Source organism: Trichosurus vulpecula, chromosome 5 (assembly GCF_011100635.1).
Source record: "Trichosurus vulpecula isolate mTriVul1 chromosome 5, mTriVul1.pri, whole genome shotgun sequence".
Lineage (NCBI taxonomy): Eukaryota > Metazoa > Chordata > Mammalia > Diprotodontia > Phalangeridae > Trichosurus > Trichosurus vulpecula.
The window spans coordinates 20,999,520-21,027,423 of NC_050577.1; the positions used below are offsets into that span (position 1 = coordinate 20,999,520).

Sequence of the window (27,904 nt, forward strand, 5' to 3'; positions counted from 1 at the left end):
TTTTGTTCCATTATGGGTTGCCCTAAACGGCTTCTGAGCTTTTGTGAATAGTGCCTCATACATAACTATTTTTCAAAATATATGTAGGTGCTGTCGTAGTTAATAAAATACAAATGCACAGAAACGTGTAGCTGAATTCACAGCAGCTTCTTGTCGTAAATATTCTCTACCAATGAATACTAATGGCATTCATCTTCCTTTAATGGAAGTTTTTGCCCAAAGACTTGGTCTCAAATTCATCTTCCCTTTGTCTTTGGCCACATCTTGTTGGTTCCTCTACTGAGACTTTCTACTTGTGACATATTTTATTTAGATTTACTTCCTGACAAATGCAATGTATCTGCTATCCTCAAATAAACATATCATTGTGGGGCAAAAGCTGCCTACTACACTTTTCCCCTCCTACCATTTTGCCCCAGTCACAGATGTGGTAAGTACCAGAAACCACCTGGTAGTTTGCCACTTATGTCTTGGGCAGACTCTCTAGCTTTCTTCAGAACTCAGCTCTGCTGCCACCTCCTACAGAAAGCCTTTTCTGATTCCCTCCCCGGCTGCCTGTGCCTTCCCTCCCCCCAATTACTTTGTCTCTATTTTGTATTTGTTTATGTGTTTGTGTTGTCTCCCCGCCCCCTCCCCATAGAACATAAGCTCCCCGAGGGCAGATTGGTTCTTTTTTTGTCTCTTATCCCCAGTGTTGGGAGGTATTTAGTAAATGTCTGTTGAATATTACAAAGCACACATAATTTTTTATTCTCATTTTAGCTACTCACACACTTCTTAAATAAAACAACCGTAACAACCTGAATAAACATTTTCCTCAGTTCTTCACGTATAGATTCAAAACAAAAAATCAGGCAGTTTCATTGCACCATGAACATAGACAGCCTTGGCTTTTCCCAATAGAATGCATCTAACTTCTAGAAAATGGTGGGTGGTAAAGAGCCGAGTGTGTGGTTTGTGATTTAATTAAATCTGATGCTGAGGCATGTTTACAGCCGCCATCTTTTAAAATTATGAGCAAGCTAGTTAAATGTCAGGCTGCAGGTATGGGAATGAGAGACAGGCTGGTGTGCTCAAAGACAAGGAATTGAAGTACATTACAAAAACTGGGAGTCAGATTCAGAGGCCCCCAGAGACCTTGGACAAGACCCATCCCCTCTATGAGTGTCGGTATCCTCATCAACAAAATAGGAGGGTTGGACCAGATGGCCTCCAAGGTTCCTTCCGGCTTTAAATCTATGATTCTACAACAAAGTGTTCCCCTTCCCCTAGGTCCACAGCTCATTAGGGGGAAAGGGGCAGTTAGCAGTCTCGCTCAAATGATTTCTTTTAATATTCAAAGACGCACAGCAGGAGACAATTACCTCTTTCCGATGAATAGATACCAACTCAACAGACAGAATCAACATCGCTAGAAAATAAGGCTCAAAAATTCTCCACCCTCCGCGTGGGCGCACCAGAGGGATGTTTCTCTACAACTCATCATGTTTGTATGTAAATTCCCTGGCAGATATAAATCCATCTTTGTCCTCGTCTTCTTTGTCAAAGATGTCTTCCACCAAGTCATCATGGTGACTCTCGTTGACCAAGGCCCCGTGCTTCTCAAACTCCTTCTTCAAATAGACTTTAACCTGCCAAAGAGAGAATCATGATGCTACTTGAAAAGGTTGGCCCTATGACTTGGGAATTATTAATCAAGACCATCCAACACATCTTTCAGGCTGTTTTATTATTAGTAATACTATCTAGCATTTCTATAGCACATTAAGCGTTCTCATTTAATCCTCACAACAGCCCTGGGAGGGAGGGGCTATCATTATCCCCATTTTATGACTCAGGAAACTCAGGCAAGATGGAGGTTAAATGACTTGCCCAGGATTTCACAGCTATTAAGTATTAAAGGCAGGATTTGAACTCAGATCTGTTTGACTTCAAGCCTGGCATCCTATCCACTACTCCACCTACGTGCCTATTTTAGAAATGGAGATTTAAATAACAAATAATCAAAACGCTATTGATTTTTGTAACACTTTTTATTTACTAAAGGGAATCTCCCCCTCTTTTTTCTTAATAAATTTAACTACCTGGTTATAACAAGGCATATTTTGATAGATATATAGTCTGGTTGATGCAATCTGCATCAGAGGAAGGTGCACCCACTTCAAGGAAGTTGCAAATCTTTGGAACTAACTAAATATGAAATATTTTTGACAGAAGAAATGGTCACCTTGTATTTTTGTTGTTGCTGTTGCTGGCGGTTGGGAGGTTGGGTCTCCGTGTCCCTGCCTAGGCTGGAAGTACAGTGGCCATTCTCAATCTGATCCCACCACTGATCAGCACAGCAGCTTTGACCTGCCCCACTTCTGATCTGAGCTGGTTCACCCCTCCTTCAGCAGCCTTTGGGCTTCCCCCTCACAAGGAGCCCACAATATTGGTGCTAGACTTAGCGCAGACCCCTGATCGGTGTTCAGCCAAGCAATGGCCACCTCACCTCTTGTTTAGACAGTTTCCAGTCGTCATTGAGATCCATCTCTTGGAATGACTCATGGGATCTTGGTCCATTTCGAATTTCCAGGAGATCAATGTTGAATATTAGTGTACTCTCTGGGGGAATTTTACCTGCCAGGGGTAAAGAAAAAAGAAGCTTTCACTGAAATGGCTTAGCTTTAAAAATAGAAGATTTATGAATCTGGACAAAATAGCCCCTTAGCCAAATGGGTGGAGGGGGGGAGCGGCAAATGTACTGAGCATAGTGAGTGACATAGGGGTCTGAGGTCCTGTCTTGAGTCACGGCTGTGAGCTCACTTCCCTTCATCAGCAGGAGGGAGCAGGGTGGTCTGCTTCTTAAAGATCTCACCTTTCTAATCCAGAAACACACACCGCCCCCCCCCCATCATTGGGAGGACTCAAGTGCTTTTGCCCAGCTCAGAGCTAAGATGAACAGAATGAACGAAACAGGAAATCTCATTTGTGCAGCTGGGCTACGTTCTCAGGGGAGATTTCCCTCCTGTTATTTAATAAACTGCTAGAAGTTAGTTCAACTCAACTAGAACCATGTACCCAATGCCCTTCAATTCTATAGTACCCTAAGCACTATAGCACAGCAAAGACAGTCCTGAACTCAGAGTCAGCAAGTTGTAGGTTTGAATCCCACCCCAACATGTCTTAGCTGGTGCCTCCAGGCAAGTCACTTGGCCCCTCTCAGCCTCAGTTTATCTTCTGTAGCACCAACCTCCCTGGATGGTTCTGAGATCAAAATAAGTGACCTAGGGAAAGCACTTTGCTTGAAAAGCGCTATAGAATAGTCAATTGAGAAGCAGAGGGATGCAAGACCCGAGTTTTAATTTCTACTTCAGATACACATGAGTTGGGGGACCCTGAGCAAGTCAAAGTTTTCAGTGGCCTGGACTCTAGATTGAAGAGCAGGTGCCAGTCTGCATTGACAGATGGAGACTCCTCACCTGGGAATCCCCTACATTAATGGAGTCATCTGGTCCAATTTTTTTTAAGTATTCAGTTATTATCGTCAGCCTAAAGATACAATCAGCACAATTGAGGAGTAGGCAAGGACCAGCTCGTTGGGGTAAGACCCTCAGTTTCCTCATCTGTAAGCTTGGGGGACTGTACTGAGGCGATTGTACCTGAGGCCCCTTCCCGCTCTGTCCTCCTAGGAGTCTATAAAACTGGCACAGGGCACAGAGCGCCTGGAGCCAGTAGGCCCTGAGTTCAAATCTGACCTCAGACACTTATAGGCTGTGTGACCCTGGGCAAGTCACTTCATCCTGTTTGCCTCAGTTTCCTCATCTGTAAAATAAGCTGGAGAAGGAAATGGCAAAGGGCTCCAGCATCTTTGCTAAGAAAGAGTCAGACACGACTGAAACAATTGAACAAGAGCAAAGACAGACATAATTACCTCAACTTATTAATTAAAAGAGTAGTAGGGACCTATGGCCACAGCTGCTAAATTTTTTTCTGTTTTCTCTTCCTGTGTTCCCTGCCTCTTCCCCACGTCTTTTCCTGACTCTGTTCTCTCCTTCCTCTTTGTGTTGGCTCAACTGGGCACCCCCACTGGAGAACGATTCCTGGTTTTAGGGCCAGCAAATGAATCCATGTCATTTATTCAGTACCCACTATGTGACAGGCATTGTGTTAAGTGCTGGGGATGCAAGTAAGAAAAGAAAGACAGTCCCTGCCCTCCAGGAGCTTACAATCTAACGGCTATAGCTCTAAAGCTAGGACCCAATCACCTATCTAAACAGGACCTTTTATTTAAACTGAGGGAGAAGAAAAGATGAGTGTAGAGCCAAAACGGCAGCTTTAAAAATCCTGTTTGGCTTTGGAATTTTTTTTGGTATTTCTGGTGCCCTTAATTTTATTAGAAAAAGTTTTATTAAAATTGTTTTATTAATTTTATTTTTCAAAGAATAAAGCCACATCATGGAGACCCAATTTAGAAAGCTCTGGATCACAGACCTAGAACTGGATGGAAGCTTAGAGTCTGTTTAGTCCAACCTCCACTTTTCACATGAGGGAACAGACCAAGGGAGACAAGGTTGAACGGCCAGCCAGTGTCAGATGTGGGATTTGAACCGAGGTCCCCTGACTCCAGACTTGGTGCTTTCTCCATTATACCATAATCAGGGGTCAATAACATCACATGAAATAGCCCCAGTACCTGGCACAGAGGGAGTCCTTAACAGATGATCATCGACTGACTAACTGAATAGCAGTCCCATGACACAGTCAACTGTCAGATGAGGTCAAAGAGGCCAAAACTACTAAATTTCCATGGTGACTCTAGAACGTGGCAGAACTTTCCATGGACCATGAGACACCTCACCTATTTCTGTTTCATACGGAAATGTGGCTCTAGGGATGCCCTGCTATAAGAAAAATGGAAGAAAATGGGAATTTACAAAAAGAAAGAAAACAATGTTTGTGGGTTCCCCCAATCTCAACATATGGAGTGTCCAGTGGTGGCCCTCAAATAGAAGTAGGAAGCATATTGACTTAGAGACCCACAAATTACTTGATCTGTGCTGTATTATGTCTTTAACTATCTTGTTAAATATTGCTCAATTACGTTTTAATGTGCTTCTGGCCTCCCTGGGAAGTTGTGCAGGCTGCTTGTGAATCTGACACTCCTGGTCTAGTGGAACCCAAGGACCTAGGTTCAAATTCCAGCCCTGCTGTTTGCTGTCTATGAGACCTCAGACATTTAACTTCTCTTGGACTGTTTTCTTTTCTAACCTAAACAAATTCCTTCAACTAGAAGCCATCATAAAAGCCACATAACTCAAGCAACTTCTTGGGAAATGGGGGAAATCAGTAGTAAAAGGAGGAAAAAAAGCACTTACTGGGAAAAAGGAAGATGTGAGCTGCAAGAAACTGAAAGTCTCAGCTAGTTGCCCCTCCCCAAATCTTCCTGGGAAGGATGAACCCCCTTTCCCAAATACTCTCAAATACGTTTAATCTGAAATTTAGGGGTAAATGTCTCTAAGGATTTTTGGAGCCCTCCAAAGCTTCTCAGGAAAAATGAACCCCCTCTTCCAAATATTTCCCTATATTTAATTCAAAAGTTTGGGGTAAACATTTCCAAGCATTTTTTTTCCTGGCAGACGAGCACAAAGGAGAGTTAGAGGGTCATTAGTCCCAAGGAGAACAAGACTTACTCTGTCCACTCAAAGGTGTTCCCAATCAGGGCCGGGGAGCCAGCAGCAGCTTCTCCCTAACCACAGTCGATTTCCAAAGTAGGCACGAACCCCAGGGCTAAAAGAGCTGGTGTTAGTCCAGTGTTAGGCATGTTAGTTTCACTGAGGTCAGTTTCAGGGAAGGGAAGCAGAGTTAGGCAGGGGTTTGTTAAATAGTGGACACCCTGTTAAAGGCAGAGGAGAGAGGAAAGACAGCTTAGGTATGTTATAGAAACATTAAAAACACACTTATCATCCCCAAAACCAGTCTGAACCCCAACGCAGGCATTTTCTGGGTGACTGATCTTCTTTTCCAGATTTGAATCTAATTATAGACACAAGAATGTTTTACTTTTAGTCAGAAGAGGCTTAGCTCGGCAACTCCCTTTTCAGGAACACAAATGTGGAATCCTTAAAAGGGATTAATGTATACGCACCTGGGAAAGAAACAGAATGTATTGAAATGGGAAGGTCTTAGCAATGTCTAGCCAAGGGAAGGGAAGGTGAGCATAGCAAGGGAAACATTTTGTCATAAAGTGAAAAATTGGGAGGGGGTATATCTGAGTGTGAGAAAACAGTAAGAAAAAAAAAAACCAAGAGCGAATAAACCAACTCATAGAAAGATTAAGGTGAAATGCACTTAAGAAATGTTTTACATAATTGTACATATATAACCTATATCTGATTGCTTATCCTCTCAGGAAGGGGGGAGGGAGGGATAGAATTTGGAACTCAAAACTTTAAATGTTTTTAAAAATGCAAAACAAAAACAACGACAAAAAAGAAATGAAGTAAAAGATAAATTAGGGGCAGGGCATGTGAATGAAATGGAGAAGAGGAAGACAAAGGAATAATAAGAATAAGAATAATTTTTTCTTTTTTTTTTTTTGGTCTAGCCATATGTTATTATTGATGTGGAGAGGAACTTCTGGTGTGGAGATTCCTTCTACTAATGCAGATTGCCCAGAGTCCCACAGGCAGAATGTGTCAGAGGCAGGATTGCCATTTGGAATCAGGTTCCATAGTCATGCTTGAGCACTGGTACAGAGAATTAATTTAAAAACAAACAAACAATGAAGGCACACTCAGCAGAACTAAGTCACAAAGCTCTGGATCATCTTGACCCAGCCTTCATACTAGAGGCGTGGAGGAGGGGATGGAACAGTGGCTTTGTGACTTAACAAGTCACTTACCTTGAGATTCAAGCCCCAGATCTGTATAAGGAAGATAATGTTTAGATTACATTCCTTACCCAGTTGCTGTGAGGAATGGTCACCTGGAGAGTACTTCCAATCTAGTCTCTTCCAGGCTCTAAACGCCACAGAAGCCTGAAGGAGGCCCAGGGCTCTGAGGGATGGCGAGGGAAGCTACTCCCAGCCTGTTGGGTTGGGCCCAGATTCCTCATCTGTCTAACGAGGGGGGTTAGAAGAAATGATCACTAAGGTCTTTTCCAGCCCTAGATCAATGATCACCTCATCAGTCCATCAATCGATATTTGTTAAGCACCTACTGTGTGTCCGGTACCATGCTAAGGGCATGCTATGAGTGGTCTTCATGATGGGGTTGGAGTAGAGAGCCTGAGGATCTGTCCAGTTCTAATGTTCTGCATAAAATGTCTTGTAAACCCCAAGGCATGATATAAATGCCAGCTATTTGGGGGATCTGAAGTTTCAGTGCAGTGGTTAGCAAGCTGGCCTTGGACTCAGAAAGACTTGGGTTCGAGTCCCACTTGGGATGTATGTGTGGCCGAGGGGAAGTCATTTAACTTCTCTGTTACTTTGGACATGAGTATAATATGTAGAGAAGATGCCAAAATGAAGTGGTAGGGGGAGTTTTCTCATCTGGGAGTCCATTATACCAATGAAATCACAGGTCCAGCATCTTTGATTATTATTACTATTAATAATAACCACAATAATAATGTTGGTATGAATAGTAATATGATTAAAGGTTATTCATGTTATCAAATATAACTTACTATATCAATGTTAATGACAATAATTACATTCATATGAATAACAAGACGATGATGATGGTGACAGGGATGATGGTGGTGGTGATGATGATGGTGAAGGGGGGAAGATTCTAGTCTTCCTCTTCAACCCAAAGCAGAAAGACTTGAGCGCTACTGAGAGAAGACAGAAGAAAAGAAGAACCAAGAGGCAAGATTACCTTTGCCCTCTTTTCCATACCCGAGGGCTGGGGGGATGGTGAGCTTCCTCTTCTCCCCCACACACATGCCCTTCAGACCTCGGTCCCAACCTTTGAGAGCCTCCAGGATGCCAAGCGTAAACCAGATGGGCTGGCCGTTGTTGTGTTTGTGGCTAAGGAGAAGAAGACGGAGAGTTATCGTCACAGTGTACCTCCTGGCTTCATTGAATTGCTTCCTAGTCACCCCATCTTCTCCTCGAGGTCCATGAATGCTGCTCCTTCCTTTTACCTTGGGTGAAACCTGCTCTTTCCCCCCCAAAACAACTTTACCCCACCGAGGATAGCTGCTCACTCCCCATGAGGCCAGTGGCACAGAAGGAGGTCGTCTACAGGGAGAGCAATAGGAAGAGGCACTTCGGGGCAGCTTTGAGAGGAAAGAGAGAGATGGGGGAGCCTGTGAAGGAAAGAGAGAGACAAAGGGTGGTCAGACATGAACGATCACCTGCACACATGCATACATGCTCAGCCGCCACATGCATGTAGGCAGGGGTGTGTGCATGAGTGCAAGACTGTGGTATCTGGAAACCAAAGAACTGGTGCAGAGAGTGGAGGAAGGAGAAGGGTTCTAGGTATCCCAACCCCAAGTCTTCTGCTATAGCAGAGCTGCCTGTCATGGGGAAAGAGAAAGGAAGTACCCTGGAAAAAACACCAGCCACTGCCCTCAGAATTCTCCCTGGGCCCAGAGGCCTCAGGCACTCTTTAAAACTTAAAATTTTTCAGTTAACAATCATTTATTTTCTCTCCTTCCTAGCTGCCTTTAATAGGGACAAAAAAGAAACAAAATCTTTGCAACAGATATGCAAAGTCAAGCAAAAAAAAATCCCTGCATGGGTCTTTGTTTTTTCTAGAACCATCCCCTCAAAAGTTACTTTCCATCTACTCTGCCTGTGTCTTGGACATACCCAGTTATTCCCATGTTTCTCCCCCACCAGAATATGAGCTCTTTAAGGTCAGCCATTGGTTTTGTCTTTCTTTGTGTCCCTGGTGCTTAGAAGAATGCCTGGCACATAGTAGGCACTTAAGAAATGGTAGTTGATTGATTTTTACTCTTCAGGTGTCAACAGTCAATAAATGCCCGGTGGCTCACCACTGACCCTCTTTTCTGTATCTCCCCAGCACCAGGCTCCAAATACAGTTGGTCCTGCTGAATTAATAGACCTCTGCTGAATTAATTAGAACACAGCCCAAGTGTGGAGCATTCTCACTTATCTTTTAAAATCCAAGGAAATTCCAGCATATTTTGCTTCTGAAGCACATAGGACAGTCACAAACACAGTGAGAGAAGGGAGGGGTCTTAGAAGTCATCAGGTCCAGCCCCCTTCAGAGCTTAAGTGACTTGCCCAAAGTCACATAGTTACCAAGTAAAAGAGGGGATCCAAGCTCAGCTCCTCTGACTCCCAAAAAGGGCTCCTTCCACTGCATGGGGGAATTTTAACCACAAATCAGATTCACCAGCAAGTCGGCCAAAGCTGAAGAGCAGTAGGGGGTCAGATAAGAAGAAATACTGGGCTGGGAGCCAAGAGACCTGGGTTCTATCCTTGGCTCTGCTACCCAGACTGAGAAGATTAACTTCGAGGCACCCATTTCTCCTCTTCCACATTGAGGGGCTTGGATCATATCCTACAATTCTAGCTTGTATTCAGATAATGCCTTTTGACCATAATTTTTTTTTATTTTTCTACGGGACAAAGCAGCAGAGTATTGCTAGCCGTTAGCAGAAGTAGCCTGGGTTAGCAGACCTCACACTGGAGAAGAACAAAGAATAGTCTTGGCTTCGGAAGTCAAGGATAGACGAATGATTAGAAACAATAAGATAAGCAATTATGTAAATTCAATACGTATATTTAAAGGCAATGTGAAAAGGGGGCTGGAACAAACTCTTATCAACTGGGAGGGTGGACCCCTCCGGCCTCAGTTTCCCCATCTGCGAAATGAGGACAATAACAGCACCTTCCTCAGAGTGGTGTGGTGAGGATCGAATGAGATAATCTATGTAGTGTTTGACAAAGCCTTGATAAGCGCGTATAAATGTGTGCTATTGTAGAACGCAAGCTCCTTGAGGGCAAAGGGCCGGGTGTCTCATCTTTTTCTCTGTCTCTAGCGTGCAGTGCAGGCCTCCGAGGCAGAACCTTGGGTTCTATCGACTCTGTGCCCCTCCAGACAAATCCCTTAGGCTGGCAGCGTGCTCTAGGCAACTTATCAAGACTCTAACTTGCAGAGAAGGTGAGGACCTTAAGTACAGGGAGATTCCTCCCCCAAGAATTCCGGATTTATGAAACCATGCAGCGTAGGAAGCTTACTAAATGATTTGGGAGTTTTCCACCCGTGCTCCTTCACCAGCCACGAGATCGGGTCCACTGTCCCTCTGGTCCGGGCGGGCGCACCCCAGTTACCTGGCCACCTTCCCCGCCCCATCACTTACGTGGAGTGAAACAGGGATCCGTCCTTCTCCAAGTAGCCTTCGTAATGCACCAGCATCAAATCTCCGCCTTTGGTCTTCCGCTGGCAGATGAAAGGCTTCTGGAGGACCTCGATCTTCACCTCGGGCTCCGGGATCAGTGCCCCCCTCCCCAGGGCAAGCAGGGTGGCCAGGAGGGTTAGCCACCGGACCAGTCTCATGGTGCCCCGGCCAGCAGCACGGGCGTCCTTCCAAAGCGAGCCGCTCCGGGGGAAAGCGCCCTGACTACATGAAATTAATGCCTGCTTGGACTAAATGCACGCAGTTTAAGGTCTGGGGGAAGCTCTGCTCCCGGCCAAGTTCATGGCTCCCGGTCTCCGTAGACGTGGCACACTGGTCCCCGCAAGCAACTCTGCAGACGCAGAGTGGGTACCTTAGGGTTAAATTCAGCAAGCTTTTGGGATGGCTCTTCTTGTTTGGGGCGGTCTCGGGATAGCGGCCGGTCATAGGCTCCTATTCCCGTCGCTCTCCCAAGCCTTCTACTGCACCGACCAATGAGTACAGCCCATTCAAATGAGATCGGCCTCCTTCAGAACGTAGCGTATCCAGGGGATGTGTTGCTTGGCAACCAGAGCCGGCGCTGGCTTTTTGGAGCATGCTCACTGGTCTACCCAGGGAATGGATGGATGCAGAGCCCCGAAGCCGGGATTCCAGAGCTCCGCATTTTCGAGAAACAGGCCAGGCTGGGAGAAGGGAGGCAGGAGGGAGGCCCCATACAAACATCTGCGGGCTCAGACAGATTTCCATCTAAGTGACCAAAATCCTGGAACTGATGTAGAGGAATTGGAGGGGGGGTGGGGGTGGGTATAGAGGAACACGGTCAAAATACTCTGTCTAAAATGTTGGACGTGGGAAAATTGAGAAGCTAATGTGCAGTTGGTGGAGTTGTGAGCTGATCCACCCATTCTGGAGAGTAATTTGGAACTATACCCAAAGGGCTATAAAATGATGCATATTCTTTGGTCCAGCAATACCACTTCTAGGTCTGCACTTCAAAGAGATCAAAGTAAAGGAAATGAACCTATATGTACAAAAAGATTTATGAGGTTTTTTTGTGGTGGCAAAGAATAGGAAATTGAGGAGATGCCCATTCCTTAGGGAACTGCTGAATAAGCTGTAATAAATGATTGTGAAGAAGTACTATTGTGCCAGAAGAAATGACCAGAGGGATGACTTCAGAAAAACCTGGGAAGACTTACTATGAAATCGCACAAAGTGAAGTGAGCAGAATCAGGAGAACACTGTATACACGGTAACAGCAATATTGTACCATGATCTACTGTGAACGACTTAGCTACTCTCAGCAATACGAGGATCCAAGACAATTCTGAAGGCCTGATGATGAAAAATGCTGTCCAGAGAAAGAACCAATGCAGTCTGAATGCAGATAGAAGCATACTTTTTTTTTTACTTTCTTCATTTTTTCTTTTGTTCCGTTTTCTTTCTCAACATGGCTAATGTGGAGATATATGTGGCATGAGTGCACGAGTGCACACGTATGTTGTTGTTCAATCCTGTCCAACTCTTCTTGACCCCTTTTTTGAAGTTTTCATGGCAAAGATACTGGAGTGGTTTGCCATTCCCCTTCTCCAGCTCATTTGACAGATGATGAAACTGAGGCAAACAGGGTTAAGTGATTTGCCCAGGATTACACAGCTAGTAAGTGTCTAGATGAGACTTTCTACTCCAGGCCCACCCTCTATTCATTTCAACACTCAGCAGCCCAAGTATAATCTATATCAAATTGCTTCCCTTCTCAAGGAGGGGGATGGGTAGGGAGAGAATCTGGAACTCAAAATTAAAAAAAAAGAATGTTAAAATTGATTTTATACATACCTAAATATACATATATAATATATATATGTATATATAAATTTTCCCAAAAATACCCTCTAAATTTCAGGCAAGCTGTTACTTTAAGCAGAATAATGATGCCGTGGTGAAGAATAATAAAGCATTTATAAAGTATCTATTCTATGTCCCTTCTCAATCACTGACTTGTCATGGTGGAGGGGATTCCAGGGTTCAATGACACTATGAGCTATGTTGTGCAGTTATCCAAGATGGACAGGTCATAGTGGAAAGTTCTGACAAAAGGTGGTCTCCTGGAGCAGGAAATGGCCAACTGCTCCAGTACCTTTGTCAAGAAAACCCCAAGGATAGTACTGAAATGCTAAAAGATATGACATCAGAATAGGGTGCTATGGTGCAGCCTATCAGGAAGAGCCCCCAGCTGAACACCACCACCACTATGTGCCAGACCTGATGCTATGGACTCCAAGACAAAAGTGAGGGATCCGTCTTCCAAAAGCATCGTCACCATTACTGATGACTTTATTCAGCAATTTGGAGTTGACAAAGCAATTTACATCCCTACATAGGCTCATTTGAAACACACAGCAACTCTGAGAGGTAGAGAGGTACTGGATGCCCTCACCACCATAAGCTTGGGGAAGTGGGGGCAGGTTCCTAAAGAGAGGGATTTGTATGCACATTATAGAGTTTATGTTTAGAGCTCGGAGCCATGGTAGAAACTATCAGATCATTTTAAAGATTTAAAAAAAAAAACAAAAACCCTGAGGTCCGAAGAAGTTGTGGCTTGCCTAATTGCAGAATGTAACTTTGTGAACTTTAAAAGGCTAAACCAAAGCATTAGATGTGAGCACACTGTACAGATAACACAGAACATGGGCTTATTTTCTTCCTACTGAAAGCTCAGTGTTCTTTCTTTCTTTCCCTCCTAGCGTCCTATCTACACCACCCCATCCCCACACACATGCCAACTCTCCTTATCAATAGCCGTAACTTGGCATTTAAATGTACACAGTGTTCTGGATAAATTAATATGATCCTTCTGGGACAAACGGGCAAAATGAACCTGCTTCTGAGAGAGGATCTTAGAATAAGTGTTGCCCCCGCTGTTCGAACACTTAGGAGCCATGCCACTCTTGGGCAAACCAAAATTTCAGAGCTGAAAAGAGCCCTCAAGATGAGCTGGCCCAACCCTGTCATTTTATGAAGGAGGTCACTAAGGTTGAGGGGCTTGTCCAAGGTCACTACAGGGGGCAAACAGAAAAGGAAAGAGTGAAGTCCAGCTCCCTCTGCCCCTGAAAGCAGCAAGCGCTCTTTTCACCTCACTCGCTAGACACCGAGTTTTCTCGGGGATTCGGTTTTCTTTTTTGCAAATGAGGTGGTTGGACTCGACCATCTCTCAGGTCCCTCCTAAATCATAACCCGATAAACGTTTGCCTATCAGAATTCGCACTGAATATTTCTGTTGGGCTGGAACTCATTGCCACTGTTTACATAGTTACAACTTCGAATTGGTGCGGGGGTTTCACGGGATTGCCGGCTCACATAAGTGGGTACCTGGTTGCACTGGCAGTCCGAGGAGCCAGGCTGGAATGCCAGCTCTGCGGCTTATGGGGCCACGTCCCGGGGCTTCAATGTCCTTATCTGGAAAATGAGGGTTGGCCTCTCCCAGCTCCACATCTAGGAGGCCGGGAGAGATCTGAAGACGCTTCCCCACCCAGATCCCAATAAGGGGGATGGAGCCACGTGCCCGCCGCGGCCCGGGCTCGTAGAGTTAGTTTGCGAACTTTAAAGCGTCTCTAAATGCCGCCTGTGTCTGCAAGGGCTGAACCACCCCTCTCCCCCGACCCAGCTCCCCGCAAGGCCCGCCCCGGAGGAGCCCACGCGGCTGCCCGCTTCTCAGGTGAGTTGCTTGGGCGGACCCGCCTTTTCTCGGGCAGAGCCAGGCGGATTGGGCGCCTGGCGGAGGTTGGGCAAGGCCGTCCCTCCACGAGCCCCGTCCTGCCGCGGGCTGCGTGGGAACGAAGACCCGAAGTGGATCGCGCGGCTCCGGGTTGCGGCGCCGGGGCGGTTGGCCGCACTGGGCATGTGCGAGCGTGCTCAGTCCCGGGCCGGCCCCCCCGAGGTTGCAGGGAGCCGGCCGGCGGCGGCGGCTGGAGCTGGAGCCGGAGCCGGATCGGAGCCGGATCGGAGCCGGAGCTGCTGCCCCTGCTACTGCTGCTGCTGCTGCGGGCGCGGCGGGCGGCGGGGCTCGCCCGGGAACTCGCTGCACTTTTGGAACGTTGATACATTGTCTCGCGCGCGACGCGCGCTCATTGGCCGCCGGGCCCGGCCACGCGCTGCTCCGATTTGCCCCGCGGCCCGCCGGGCTCGGAGCGTTCGGGAGCGAGCCTGGGCAGCTCCGCAAGCCCCGCTCCCGAGGGCGGCCCCGGCCTCGGCGTGCGGGCCGCTGCGGGCGGGCGATGGCCCTGCGGCCTCCCGGGAGTCCCTGTGGCCTGGGGCAGTGGCGGCGGCGGCGGCTGCTGCGGGGCGCTTGAGAGCGGCGGCGGCGGGTGGATGGGCCCCGGGAACCCCGCACCATGGAGGGAGTGCTCTACAAGTGGACCAACTACCTGAGCGGTGAGCGGGGAGCCCCCCGCGGCTGGGGGACAGAGGCGGGGCTTCCCGTGACCTGGATCTAACAGGGGCCTTTGACGGGCGGGGAAACTGAGGCCCAGGCTCGCGAAGGGGTGTGTCCCAGGGCGGGGATCTTGGGGGGCGGGGCCCTCTGGTCGTCGAGCCTTGGACATAGCTCTGGAAGGGACCCTGGAACTTACACAGCCAAAGGGTCACCGATTTAGGGCCAGAAGGGGCCATGGGAGGGATCCCCTGGGCCTCCGGCCTCGGTGGGATCTGAGGGGTCAGCTGTGTCCAGCTCCTTTTATGAATGAGGAACTCGAGCCCCGGAGGGGTCAAGCCACTGTGTACCCTCATCTCATAAACTGAGGCACCCAGCCCAGGGAGGTGGGGGTTAGCCCAAGATGAGTCAGGTAGGTAGAGTTTGCGTGGACGAGGAAGTGAACTGCCAAAGGTCACGCAGGTAGGGATGGGAGTGTCCAGCAGCTCTGACTACAGCCCCTGCTGCCTTAGTCCGGGCCCCTTCCTTTGTACAGATGAGGAAACCAAGGCCCAGACCTTGTCTTGCTCAAGGTCACATCACTGGTCACCCGAGTGGGACCCTGTCTCTTTCTGCCCTTCCACACGCCCCTTATTGGGTGGCTTTTCATCTCAGGGCCTCGGATTTAGGGTGGGAAAGGACTTCAGAGGTGACTTTGGGCCAACCCCCTTATTTTATATTTGGAGAAACTGAGGCTGGGGAAGGCGGAGTGACTTTCTCATGGTCAAACCCAAAGTGAATTATAGTCAGCATTGGAACCCAGGCCCCCTGACTCCAAATCCCAATCCTTGCCTTCTGAATTATCATGGTCATGGGGGTTGGAGGTCACATTTTTTTTGTGATCCCATTCTGACATCTACATATGTATTAGTATCACTGAGGCCCTAAATAAACTACAGGAACAATTCTCCATAGGAACTTTCCTGGCCAGCTCCATTACCCATACGCAGTGTTGTGGTGACCTAGCCAGGAGATTAGACTCAGTAGCCCTCCAGATAAACTGGGCTTTCTCTTTCTGGTCTCACTTGCTTAAAAAAAAAAAAAAAACAACTTGAACAGCAATATGATTTGGCTGTATGAATTTGAGGACCCCTCCTCTCTCCAATGCAGGGGGAGACAAGTGGTCCCAAGGGTGTGCTAACTTCCCAGGAATGGGGTTTCCACATTCCTTCCTAATGAATGGGATCTGGTTCTCCTTGCTTGTATCCAGGTCACCCTGGCAGTGCCATCCATCAATTTGGATTTAATTGTTGGCCATGGGCATGATTCGCTGAGCTGGCAAAGTGTCTCCTGTCACAGCAAGCTCCCCCTTTCCCTTGTTCACCTTTACTGTGAAGGGGGTACTAAGTCTGTTCTCTGCACACACACATTGCCTCCCAAATTTGGGTCAAAATTTCAATATTTGTTTTTGACATTTCAAAACAGTGCTGTGAAGATCCTAGTTCCAGAGCTGGGGGGGACCTTAGAGGACCTCTGGTTTACAGGTTAGGAAACTGAGGCTTAGACAGGGGACTTAGCCATTGTCATTGAAGGAGTAAGCGCCAGAGACAGATCCTCTACGTGCCAATCTAGGGCCCTTTTCACCATACCACACTTGGAGAGCCATCCCCTTCCCCCTTTTACAAATAAACCCAGAGCCAAGGAGGGCGAGTGATTCAGCCAGGGTCACCCAGCACTGGGATTTGGACTCAGGACTTGTGATTCCAGACCCAGAGTTCTTTCCCCTGTATTGTGGTATATCCATTACAATCTGGTATTTTAGGAATGTTGGTTTATGTTAGAAAGTTGTTAAGTCCCCACTATTTTTCCCGAAGGGGACGTTGACTCTTTGTTTTTCCAGGACAGTACATCAAGCTGTAACATTCAGGGAAACATGATTTGGGTAGTGGGTTGTTAAGATAGCTGAGCATCTCTTCTCTCAGGGCCTGTCCAGTACGATTCCATAGCCAGGGGAAGACGTGAATCTGTGGATGCTCCCCAGGCACAGTGGGGAAGCTCTTGGGTCCACCCAGGGAGCTGTTTCTTGGTGCTGGTGTCAGTGGCAGCAGCTTAATGAGTGATAGGCTCCCCGTTGACTATAAATGTTGAAGGATTATCTGGGAGACCTGCTTTACTTCAGGGGCCCCAGAAAAGGATGAATGAGAGCAGCCCGAGCCCCAGCCTCATCGGTAGAGTGATGCCTTCTGGGCCTGAAGGCAAGGGCTTGGACAGAATGGTCTTTGTAGCTCCAGAGTCTGTGATTCTTGTGCTGGTTCTCAAGGGGATGGCTAAGACAGCTGTTGGTGGCCTGTTAGCTTTCCTCCTTATCCCTCCCCTTCTCATACCTTCTGTCTTCTCTCTTTTCTTCTCCCCCCCTTCCCCAGGTTCCCCTTCTTTCCCCTCTCTTCCCTATTTTCCTTTCCTCTCCCCTCCCCTCTCCTCCCCTTTTCTGTCCTCCTTTCCTCTCTTCTCCCCTCCTTTTTCTTTTTTCCTCCTCTCCCCTCCCTTCCTTCCCCCCTGTCCCATTCCTGGTCTCTCCTCTCTCTCCAACTCCCTTCCTTCTTCATTTCATTTTTCTGAGTGGCCTGAGTGCTGACCTTGGATCAGGAGGCCCTGGATTCAAGTCGCACATCCCTCACTTATTAGCTATGTTACCCTGGGCAGGTCACATAACTCCTCTGAATCTGTTTCATCAGCTATAAAACCGGCTTGATAATAGTGTATGTGGTTTGCTACCTACTTCCCAGGATCATCATGAGGCTCAGATGAGATAATGTATTTGTGATGCTTCACAGATGTTAAAGCAGTGCCTACGTGGAAGCTGTTGTTACTATTATCAGCATCGTCATTATTGTTACAAAATATTGGCCCCATAAAGTGGAAGCTCCTCGAGGGCAGGAACCATTCAGGTTTTGTGCCCTTGAATCCCCCATGCCTACCTAGCGTGATGCCTGGCACGTAGTGAGATGCTTAAGAACTTTGGATGGATTGAATTTCATCCTCCCTGTCCCTCCTTTGCCAGTGCCTTTTGCAACCCACGGGCATCACCCGGAGGCTCTAGGCAGAAGAGGCAGCAGCCACCTGGCCAGGAGCCCATTGAGTTGCTTAGTTGGCTTGCCAATGACAAGATGCTTGTTAAAATTTCTTGCTGTAAGGGTTTTCTATCTTTGGGTGAGGGAGAATATTGTGATACTAAAACCCCGAAGCTTTTTCATTTCTACTATTTACAGATAGATACGGGTCATAGATTTAGAGCTAGACAAGACCGTCTTCACCCCGCTCGTTTTACAGGTGAGGAAGATAAGGCCCAAAAGTAAAGTGGTAGGAGCAGAATTTGATCTCAGGGCCTCAGACTCCAAAGGCAGGGTGCATTCCACTCCGCCATGTGGATTCTCTCATCCAGGTGTTTCTGACTCTGAGGCTGACCATCTCCGCTTTTCTTAAGCTCAGCAGCTTAAAAGACTTTGGATGAAATCTCCAGCTGAGGTGTATAATAGACATTTCATCCCTAAAAGGAGACTAGACATATTTATAATAGCTGCTGTAGAAACCTTGATGCACTTGGTAGAAGAGCTTCCCCTTCATCTCCTCTGTCTCTGCTCTTCCTCCTCTTCTCCTTCCTCCTCCTCCTCCTCCTCATTTTTTTCTCACGTGAATTTCAGAGTGCCAAAACATGTATTCCCTCAACAATCAGGTTCTCCCCGTACTGTCCCCAAGTGATGTTGTCTGTGTCCTGGTGATGAAACGGGGTGTCGTCCTGAGGGCAGTGCCAGGGTGCCTGAAGAAGCCGCCTGTCTCCAGAAGGCTCTCTGGGGCCAGTGTCACATGGCACGGGTTTATCTCAGCTCTTCCATTTTACTGTTTACAAAAAGAGTAAGCGAAAGAACGCTTAGGAAAGATGAGGGAGAAAAGGCTGCCAAGGGCGGCCGCTCTGCCTCCTTCCTTCCTGGGCTCGATGAATTTTCATCAAAATTCATCCTCACTGACCTGGGTAGAGAAGGATTTCTTTTTTTTCTCCTCAGTATTTAGAACTAGAGTCCAGCTCTTTCTCTCTGGTCGGGGCATCAGCATCAGAGATATAGAGCTTAGTGACCATCAAGTCCTCTCATTTTACAGATGGGGAAAGGAAGGCAGGGACGGTCAGCGACTAGCTTAAGGCCGTGTAGATAGTGATTGTTTGAGACAAGATTTGAACTCAAGTCTTCCTGACTTTAGGTCCAGAGGGCTCTCCCCAGTTTTTTTTTTTTTAATTAACAAGCATTTCTTTTTCCTTCTTTACACACACACACACACACACACACACACACACACACACTCACTCTCTCAATAACAACAACAGCTACACAAATAAATGGAAAACTGTGTCCACAAAACAAATTCTGTCACTGGCCAGGTCCAGAGATTCACCCCCCTTCAATCCATCTCCTTTCCACAGCAGGTGACTAGCACACGTTAGCTTCAGGCCTCTGGAATTACAGTTTGCCACTGTGTCGGTGGGGTTTTTTATGTGGTCGTCATTGTATAAACTGCCTGGTTCTGCTGACTTTACTTCGAGTAGTATCCTAGAGGTCGTCCGGGTTCCTCTGAAGCTGTCCACTCACATGCCCTCATTTGCTTAGCCAAACCCCGATGGGTGGGCAGCCCCTTGTGACCAAAAGAGCATCTGCCAATATTTTTGTCTTTTCCCTCCGATCTCTTTGGAGCCACCGGCCTGCCAGTGGCATTGCTGGGCCCAAGGGCGTTAGTTGTTCAGTGGTGTTGTGAGCATAGGCATGCGGGTCAGCAGTCACCTATTACGTGACTGCTAAGTGCCAAGCACTGTACTAACCGCTAGGGAAACTGAGGCCTGCCAAAAACCAGCCCCTGCCCTCAAGGAGCTCCCAGTCCAGTGACAGGATGGAGGTGATCAACCAAGAGAAGGCTCTAGAATTAAGGGGGACTGGGCAAGTCTTCTGGTAGAGGAGGGAGAGAAGGAAGGAAGCTGGGAGGCAGGGGGAACAGCCAGTGCAAATGCCTGGAGGTGGGAGATGCACAAAGAACAGTAAGGAGTCCAGTGCATGGAGAGGAGTAAGGCCTGAGCAGACTGGACAGGTCGGGAAGGTCTTTGACATCAAATTGAATTTTGTGTGTGGTCCTGGAGGAGAGAGGGAGTTTATTTCTTGGTGGGGATGGGGTTGACATAGTTACTCATTAAGAGCACAGGTTAGATCATAGAACACAGATTCATAGTGGAGAGTTTGGAGGGCCTGGTGAGGATGGAGAAGAGGGTTGGGGGTCACAGGGGAGAGGGAGAGCACAGAATGGGGAGCAGGGTTTGTCATTTTCCTCTTTGGGAATAGGGAAGACTTGGGTTTGAATCCTTCCTCTAACACTAGCTGTATGATCTTAGGCAAGTCATGCAACTACCCTGAGACTCAATTTCCTCACCTGTAAAATGGGGATAATAATGCAGACGGTACCTACCTTATAGCTTGCCATAGAGCTTACGCGAGATGTTTGGAAAACCGAGAGGATCAGCTTTCACATCTCCCTCTGAAATTGGCTGTGTTTTTTCACAACCATCATTTCTCTGGGGATATTCCTTCTGAGCTTGAAAATGCTGCATCAGCAGGTCAAACATAAGCACCTACTATGTGCCTTGCACTGGAAGTAAAATAGAAGGAATGACCCATTCCTGCCCTCTAAGGGCTTACATTCTTCTGGTAAGAACAGAGCATGCAGATTCAAATATCTGTAAATACCAGGACTGCTGTAGGGCCCAGGCCTGATTTTATGGGGATAGGCTGTGTGTGACTGCCCGGCCTCCAGCTGTGTGCCTGGAATCCCATCGTCTGCTGTCTTTGTGTCGTGAGGCATAGAATTTGGAACTGAAAATGTAAAATAAAACAAATTGCTTAAAATTGTTTTAACACGTAATTTGGGGAAAATAAAATATATATATATATACATATATATATATAAACTATATGTGTGTGTGTGTGTATAAACTACATATGGGTGCACACGCACACACACACAAGAAAGCTGTTAGGTGGAGGACATCTGCCCCCAAAGTGCCGGGGCTTGGCAGCTTGTGTTGTCCACGCTGACCTCTCCATCTGATCTGGGTGGTGAGTGAGGTGCCCGGGGCAGAGTCTGGAAATTGTAGCCTTGGACTTACAGCTCACTTGGGATTTTGTGTAAATAACAGTAACCATGGCTCACTTTTCCATAAGGCTTTAAGGTTTACCCAGGCACTGGGCACAGATGACTTCATTTGATCCTTACACATGTATGGAATAAGAACTATAGTTCTGGCTGTCTCTGTTTTACTGTTGAGAAAGCAGACTCGTCCATGGTCATGCAGCTCCGAGGTGTCAGAGATCAGATTTAAACATTAAGTCCAAAGTCTTTCCCAGCGCGTCACACCATCTTTATAAAAAGAACCTGTAACGTATATGGCTTGTCACAAAAGACGTGCTTCTGTGCATGTTCTGTGAGAACATGGAAGATCAGAGCATTTACGAAGCGCCGGGCAAGGGGGCCTCAGATGTCCTTGGTCCAGGCATCGCTCAGATGAAAAAATCCCTTCTGCCCGTGCAGGTCATGTTGAAGTGGGTCCCTCAGCACACATCCCACCAGCTGCCTAGTCCTTATCTGTCCTCTCTTTAAAAACATGATCACAAGTGGCACCGTGAGTTGGGCACTGGAATTGGAGTCAGGCCAAGCTGATTAAAATCCCGTCTCGAACCTTTAGCTCCTGAAAAGTAGAGACAAACGGCTTGTCTATTTCCTTGTCTCCTTTTGAAGCTTCTTTTTTTTTCTTTTTCGGTATGTGTATTTCCTGATTCTGCCATTGCTGCTGGTGCTGTTATTTACATAAATATTATTTACATGTGATATCTGTATAATAATTTATAGGATATTATAATAAACACTAAAATAGTATGATATAATTTATAACGTGATAGAATTTGGCTGTCTTTACTCTGAGCTGCCTCGTACAGATCTCCCCGTCCTTCTCTCTGTTTTTATATTCTTCATGCCTCTCGATTCAGGAAATGTTTCATTGCCCTCCTTCACCGTGACACGTTCAGCTGTTTCTGAATCACAGACCATGTGGGTTATTTCCAGTTAGCTTTGCTGATGCGGATGATGCTTCTCAGAATATCTCAGGACACGTCGGCCTTTTCTTTCCTGCCAGTAACGTCCTCTGGGTATAACCTTAGTGGCGGAATCACTGGAGCAAAGGTTCCAGACAGTTTTCTGGCTTTTGCTGTATCGTTTTGTATCGATAGCCCAGGGTAGTCAGTGGGTTTCTCAAAGGCACACAGCTGCTTGGGGACAGAGCTGAGACTCACACTCTGATGTTGGGACATAAATGCCAAAAAACCTGTATCAATACAAGTATATTCTACATCAATAGAAGCTTGTCCAGAATGGGGGAAGTTAAGCTGATCAGACCACTTCTGGAGTATTGTCTGGAGCTTAGCACTGTGCCTGGCACATGGTGCTTAATAAGTGTTTATTCATTGATTGATTGTCTTCAGGTCTAGAGACTGAGCTGGAGCTCATTTGGAGGAGGGGGACCAGGAGGATAAGGGGGCTTGAAACCACATCATATGGTGTTGGGTTGAAGATGTCCAGAGGATGGCTCTCCTGGAGAAGAAAGGGCCTAAAGGGGAGGGGGCAGGGAGAGAGATGCTGGTGACTGTTCTCAGGTATTTGAAGGGTTGTCATAGAGATGAAAGAACAGACTTGGTCAGCTGGGCCCCAGAGGGCAGAACAGCGTCCAGGGGGTGAAAGTTACAGTGAGGCAGATCAATGCTCAGAACAACTCCCTAGCAGCTAGAGCCAGCCTACAGTGACACAGACTGTCCCTGCCTCCAGGAATAGTGAGTTCCTCATCTCTCGGGTCATTACGAAGCAGCCAGAGTGGATGTCATCAAGGGGCTTCCTGTTTTGGGCATGGATTGGATTCTCAAACTTTTGAGATCCCCGAGGGACATTCAGGGTGACTGACTCCTCTGGTGTGGCCTCAGCACTTCTTTTTGTAGAGCTGAGGCAGAAGAGGGTCATGAGAGTAATGCAGAGATGAAACCCAGGTCAGAAATCTGATCCTCCGGGGCCAAAGGTTAAGCTCTATAGAAATGGTTTTCCATTCAGGGCATTTGCCCTTGAGTAGAGATTTTAGAGATGGCAGGCCTAGATGGCACCGTAGAAAGAGCCCAAGAGTTAGAATCAGGAGGCCTGGATTCGAGGCCAGAGACCCTATAAAACGATGTCAAGGCAGGGGTGGAAAGGGGAGCACTGATAGTTGGGGTGGAGGGGGTGGGGGGTGGTAGCCAAGCTCTGCTTTAAATCTAGGGACGTATGAGATGTAGGCAAGGAAGGAGAGCGTTCCTGGCATTTCCTACAGAAACGGGAGGTGAACTCTCATGTAGAGGCCACAGCAAATGGGTCAGTTTTGGTGAAATGTGGAACCAGACAGAGAGTAATAGAAGTCAGTCTTAAAGGCAGGTTAGATTGTGAAAGGTCGTAAATGCCAGAGAGAGAGAGAGGTTTGTATTATATGGTACAGGAAATAGGGAGCCACCAAATGTTCTTGAGAAGGAGAGTAAAGTGGTAAGCCCTGTGTTGAGGGCTATTGGTTTGGCAGATGGGTGGGGGATGGATTAGAGAAGCTTGAGTCAAGGAGATCAATGAGAAGCCTTTTCACAGTTCATACAAGAGGTGATGAGGGTCTGAATCAGAGTGGTGATTTCCCCAAGGTCACCTGGCAGAGGCAGAATTCAAACCCAGGACCTCTGACTCCAAAATCAGTGCTTTCCACCCCACTACAGGGGTTCCATTTCCTTTATCTTCCCCATTGGCAGTTCCTTGAGGGTAGGGGCCAGTGCTTATAGTTTCATCTGCAGCTGTAGCTCAGAAGGAAAAAGGATGGATTGGGGTTGGTCGTGCCTTAGTTTGATGGACCAGTCACACTGTTTAATGGCATCCTTGTTAAACGGAGTGCAGCATCTGATAGGGATGCGTTGGGGCTGCTCACATTCACACGATGGTTGGGAAAGAATAGCATCCTTGAGTCAGCACTGGGGATGACTCAGAGGAGAACTTTTCTGAGGGAGAAGAACCAACACCTCGAATTAGAAATCATAGAATATGGTGGTGACTTACACAGAAAGAGACAAAGTGAAACATATTGGTCTACAATGGATGTATTTCAAGAAATCCTAAAAGCAAACTGCCTAGATCTCCTAGAACCAGAGGGCGAAGAGGAATTAGAACAGATCTACCAGTCACTTTCAGAAAGAAAGCCCCAAATGAAAATTCCCAGGAACATTATAGCCAAAATCCAGAGTTTCCATATTAAAAAAAATACTGTCAGCAGCAAGAGAGAATCCAAGCCGCAGTCAGGATCATACAAGATTTGGCAATTTTCACTCTCAAGGAACTTAGAAAGTAAGGGATATATTACAACCAAGAATAACTTACTTGTACAGAACAGAATATAATACTAGAGTGAGGAAAATGGATCTTTAAATAGACTTCCAAGTATTCCTGGTGAAAATACCTGAGCTACATAGAAATTTTGAAGTGCAAACCCTGGAATCAAGAGAAACATAAAAAAATAAACAAGCATAAGGAACTAAACAAAGATAAACTGCTTACATTCATGTATAGGGGGATGACATATATATCTGTTTTGAGCCCTATTATCAGAGATCATAGAAGGAGTCCAGTTGGACAGAAGGCCTGGGAGTGGTTCTGTTATGTTTTGATGGTCTTAAAAGTGGATGGAAAGGGAAGGGAAGAGGAATACCATGGAAATGGGGGAGGGAAAGGAAGATTAGGGAAGATTATCTCGCATAATCTGGTTGTGCTAGCAGAAGTCTATACTAACAGAAAGGAAGGGCTGTGGGAGAGTGGGTGGCGATTAATCTCCCTCTCATCTGAACTGGTCAGAGGAGGGAAGAAAGGCACAGTTGGGTACAGAAATACATAAGGAAATAAGACAGAAAGGGGAGAAGGGACAGGAGGGTATTAGAAGAAGGATAGATTGATGGAGAAATTAGTCTTAAGAAAAACAAACTCTCAACTAAAAATATGCAAAAATATTTATAGCAGCTGTTTTTTGCGTTGGAAGAGTTTGCCAATAAATTGGGCAATGGCTGAACAAGTTATGGTATATGAATGTGATGGAATGCTGTTGTGCTGTAAGAAATGATGGCGATATTTCAGAAAACTCTGGAAAGACTTGTATGAACTGATGCAAAGTGAAGTGAGCAGAACCAGGAGAATAAGGTACTCTATAACAACAATATTGTAAAGACAAACAACCTTGAAACACTTAGGAGCTCTTATTAGCGTAATAACTAAGCACGGTTTCACAGGATTCATGTTGAAACATGCCACCTACCTCCTGATAGAGAGGTAAAGGACTCAGAATACAGATTGAGACCTATTTTTTTGGAGATGGCAATCCAGGATTTTTTTTTTCCTTGACGGTACATGTCTATACCAGGGATTTTGTTTTTCTCTCTTTTGCTGTGGAGCAGGAGGAGGTAGGAGAAAGAGAAGGCAAATTTTTGTTGATTTTTTTATTAAATAATTTTTTTAAAAGAAGAAATGTTATAGGACCTCAACTCTATTAGTGACTGAGACCATTTAGAGAAAGTAAGTAGGCTCTATGAACAGTTGAAGGCTAAAGTGAAGGATTTGAAGGGGCATAGACCATACCCTTTGACCCAGCAATACCATTCCTAGGTCTGTATCTCAAAGAGATCATAAAAATGGGAAAGGGACCCACATGTACAAAAATATTTAGAGCAGCTCTTTTTGTGGTGGCCAAGAATTGGAAATTGAGGGGATGCCCACCAATTGGGGAATGGCTGAACAAGTTGTGGCATATGAATATAATGGAACACTATTGTGCTATAAGAAATGATGAGCAGGAGGATGTCAGAAAAATCTGGAAAGACTTGCATGAACTGATGCTGAGTGAAATGAGCAGAAACAAGAGAACACTGTACACAGTAACAGCCACATTGTGCAATGACTTTGACAGACTTAGCTCTTCTCAACAACGCAAGGATCTAAGACAACTCCAGAAGACTCATTCGTGATGGAAAATGCTATCCCTGGCCAGACAAAGAAATATGGAGTCTGAATGCAGATCGAAGCATACTATTTGCTCTCTCTTTTTTTTCAGTTTGTTTTTTTCTTTCTTGTGGCTCCTCCCATTCATTCTAATTCTTCTTTACAATATGATTAATGTGAAAATTTGTTCAATAAGAATGTATATGTAGAGCCTTTATCAGATTGCACACGTCTTGGGGAGGGAGGTGGAAAAAATTTAAAACTCAGAAGCTTATGGAAGTGAATGTTGAAAACTAAAATTAAATAAATTAATTTAAAGAAAAAAGCAGAAGGGGCATAGACCCTGTACCAAGGTGAGTCAGCTGGGAGCAGCCTTCCGGGGGTGTGTGTAGATGGGAGCTGGGGAAGGAAGGAGGAGGGGTTGGAGCAGAGTTGGAGCTGCTAAAAACCACTCAGGTGCCGCTAGTGATCAACTGGAAACCGAGCTTTGATGATACAAAAAGGTACAAGCTTCCGTGGTCTCTTTAGCATTTACTCGCAGGTAGGTAAATATTTAAGCAACAACATGAAACTTCCAGCAAACCATAAACATGGCAATCAGGATTGGGGTAATTTAGTCTTTGTTCATACTTCTCTTCCTACCAGTAGTGCTCCTCTTTCCTCTCTGTCCATCTGAATTCTCCCTGTCCTTGCAGCCCTCCATCAAGCCCCACCTCCTCGGAGCCTTCTGGGACCATTCTGTTCTACCTCACTCTCTTCCTGTTCAGTTCTGGACCATCTTTAAAAGGTGGGCATTCCCTCCACCTGCCCTAGAGAAAGAGGGAAAGGCAGGAATACTGACTGGGCAGCAGGCCCAGCTGCCTTCTGGAAAGGGATTCTGCTCACAGATTTTCAAGGATGACTTTTAGAAACTCATTCCCTGGCCCCGGTTGTAAAAGTAATTGGTAGCTTCCACCCTTGGTGGTTCGGTCAAGGCTAAAGAGCCTCCTTGGCCTTTTCTTCTTGGCCACGAAGCCAGGATTGTCGAGGCCTCCCATAGAAAGAAGAAGGTATCCCAAGCTCAGACCCTCCACTTTTCCCCTCTTGGATCATGGCCACAGAACATGCAGATGAATCTTCAGCCAGGAAGCAGGCTCACCATCGCCTGCTCCTCTGCCCTCTGTGCCAGTTTCCTTGTATGAGTCATTCCTGATTCAGACAGCATCAGCTATTGCTGGCCGTACGTGGTGTCCTGATGCCCATCGGCGCTGCCTGTCCGTTCTGCATTTAAATCCAGTGAAAGGTTCAGCAGGTTCTCGCTCCTCATTGATCTGTTCCCCGAAACGTTTAATGAGAGGTGTTTCTAGGTCACTGAGTCCATATTTCCAGAATGCCATAGAATTAAATAGGAACATCCGTGGGGCTCCTGCCAGCCCCAATCTGAAAAGATGCTAATGCTGTTGCTGTTGGTTTTTGCAAATGCCTTTCCTCTCATGAGTTGGGAAGAAGCTGCAGAGGCCTGAGTGCCCAGCTTAAACCTGAACCAGAATGAGAGTATCCCCGACAGGTGCCCCACCCCAGCTTTGTTTGAAGTCCCCCCTCCAGTGGGGCACTCCCTGCGTCCTGTCCTGAGCAGCCCATCCTACCTTCTGGGAGGCTCTGATTGTGAAGGGGGTTTTCCTTACGTGCACAGGAGAATATGCCACTTTTTGTGATTTCAGTCTGTGAGCCTTTATTAAGCACCTAAGAGATGCCACGCATTGTGCTAAGCACTGGTGATGCCATCAAATGGAAAAGACAGTCCTTGCCTTCAAGCCTCACCATCAAATGGGAAAAGCAACATGCAAACAACTGAAGAAGTAGAGAGGATAAACTGGAGAGAATCTCAGAGAGGACACATGAGCATTAAAGAGGATCAGGAAAGACTTCCTGTAAAAAGTGGGGCTTTAGCTGGGCCTTGAAGGAATGGAGGAGGGAGAGCGGTCCAGGCATGCGGCACAGCCAGTGGAAATGCCTGGAGTCTGGAGATGAGCACCCTCC

At 46.6% G+C, this 27,904-nt stretch overlaps 2 protein-coding genes across 2 annotated transcripts in view; one reads left to right on the forward strand and one right to left on the reverse strand.

Annotated features, from left to right (window-relative positions):
- Positions 1-724: 724 nt before the first annotated feature.
- FKBP14 (FKBP prolyl isomerase 14) lies at positions 725-10,730 on the reverse strand. The gene is made up of 4 exons (XM_036760456.1): positions 10,324-10,730; positions 7,863-8,014; positions 2,492-2,619; positions 725-1,631 (listed from the first exon to the last, which is right to left on the reverse strand). Exons 1-4 carry the CDS (start codon positions 10,518-10,520, stop codon positions 1,473-1,475), a joined length of 636 nt encoding a protein of 211 aa, XP_036616351.1. The 5' UTR covers positions 10,521-10,730; the 3' UTR covers positions 725-1,472.
- Positions 10,731-14,739: 4,009 nt separating this feature from the next.
- The window catches only part of PLEKHA8 (pleckstrin homology domain containing A8), a 45,869-nt gene continuing 32,704 nt past the window's right edge, over positions 14,740-27,904 (forward strand). Inside the window, exon 1 of the mRNA XM_036761079.1 lies at positions 14,740-14,790. Within this exon, the coding sequence (XP_036616974.1) occupies positions 14,751-14,790 (40 nt within the window). The 5' untranslated portion in view covers positions 14,740-14,750. The remainder of the gene's footprint in view (positions 14,791-27,904) is intronic.

What these genes read in the sequence shown, in the direction of transcription:
- FKBP14 (XM_036760456.1), bottom strand. Translation starts at nt 10,520, where the DNA reads ATGAGACTGGTCCGGTGGCTAACCCTCCTGGCCACCCTGCTTGCCCTG. An exon ending in GGATCCCTGTTTCACTCCAC is followed by an intron (nt 8,015 to 10,323) that starts GTAAGTGATGGG and finishes TCTTCTCCTTAG; the next exon opens with CCACAAACACAACAACGGCC. An exon ending in GTATGGAAAAGAGGGCAAAG is followed by an intron (nt 2,620 to 7,862) that starts GTAATCTTGCCT and finishes TACCCCTGGCAG; the next exon opens with GTAAAATTCCCCCAGAGAGT.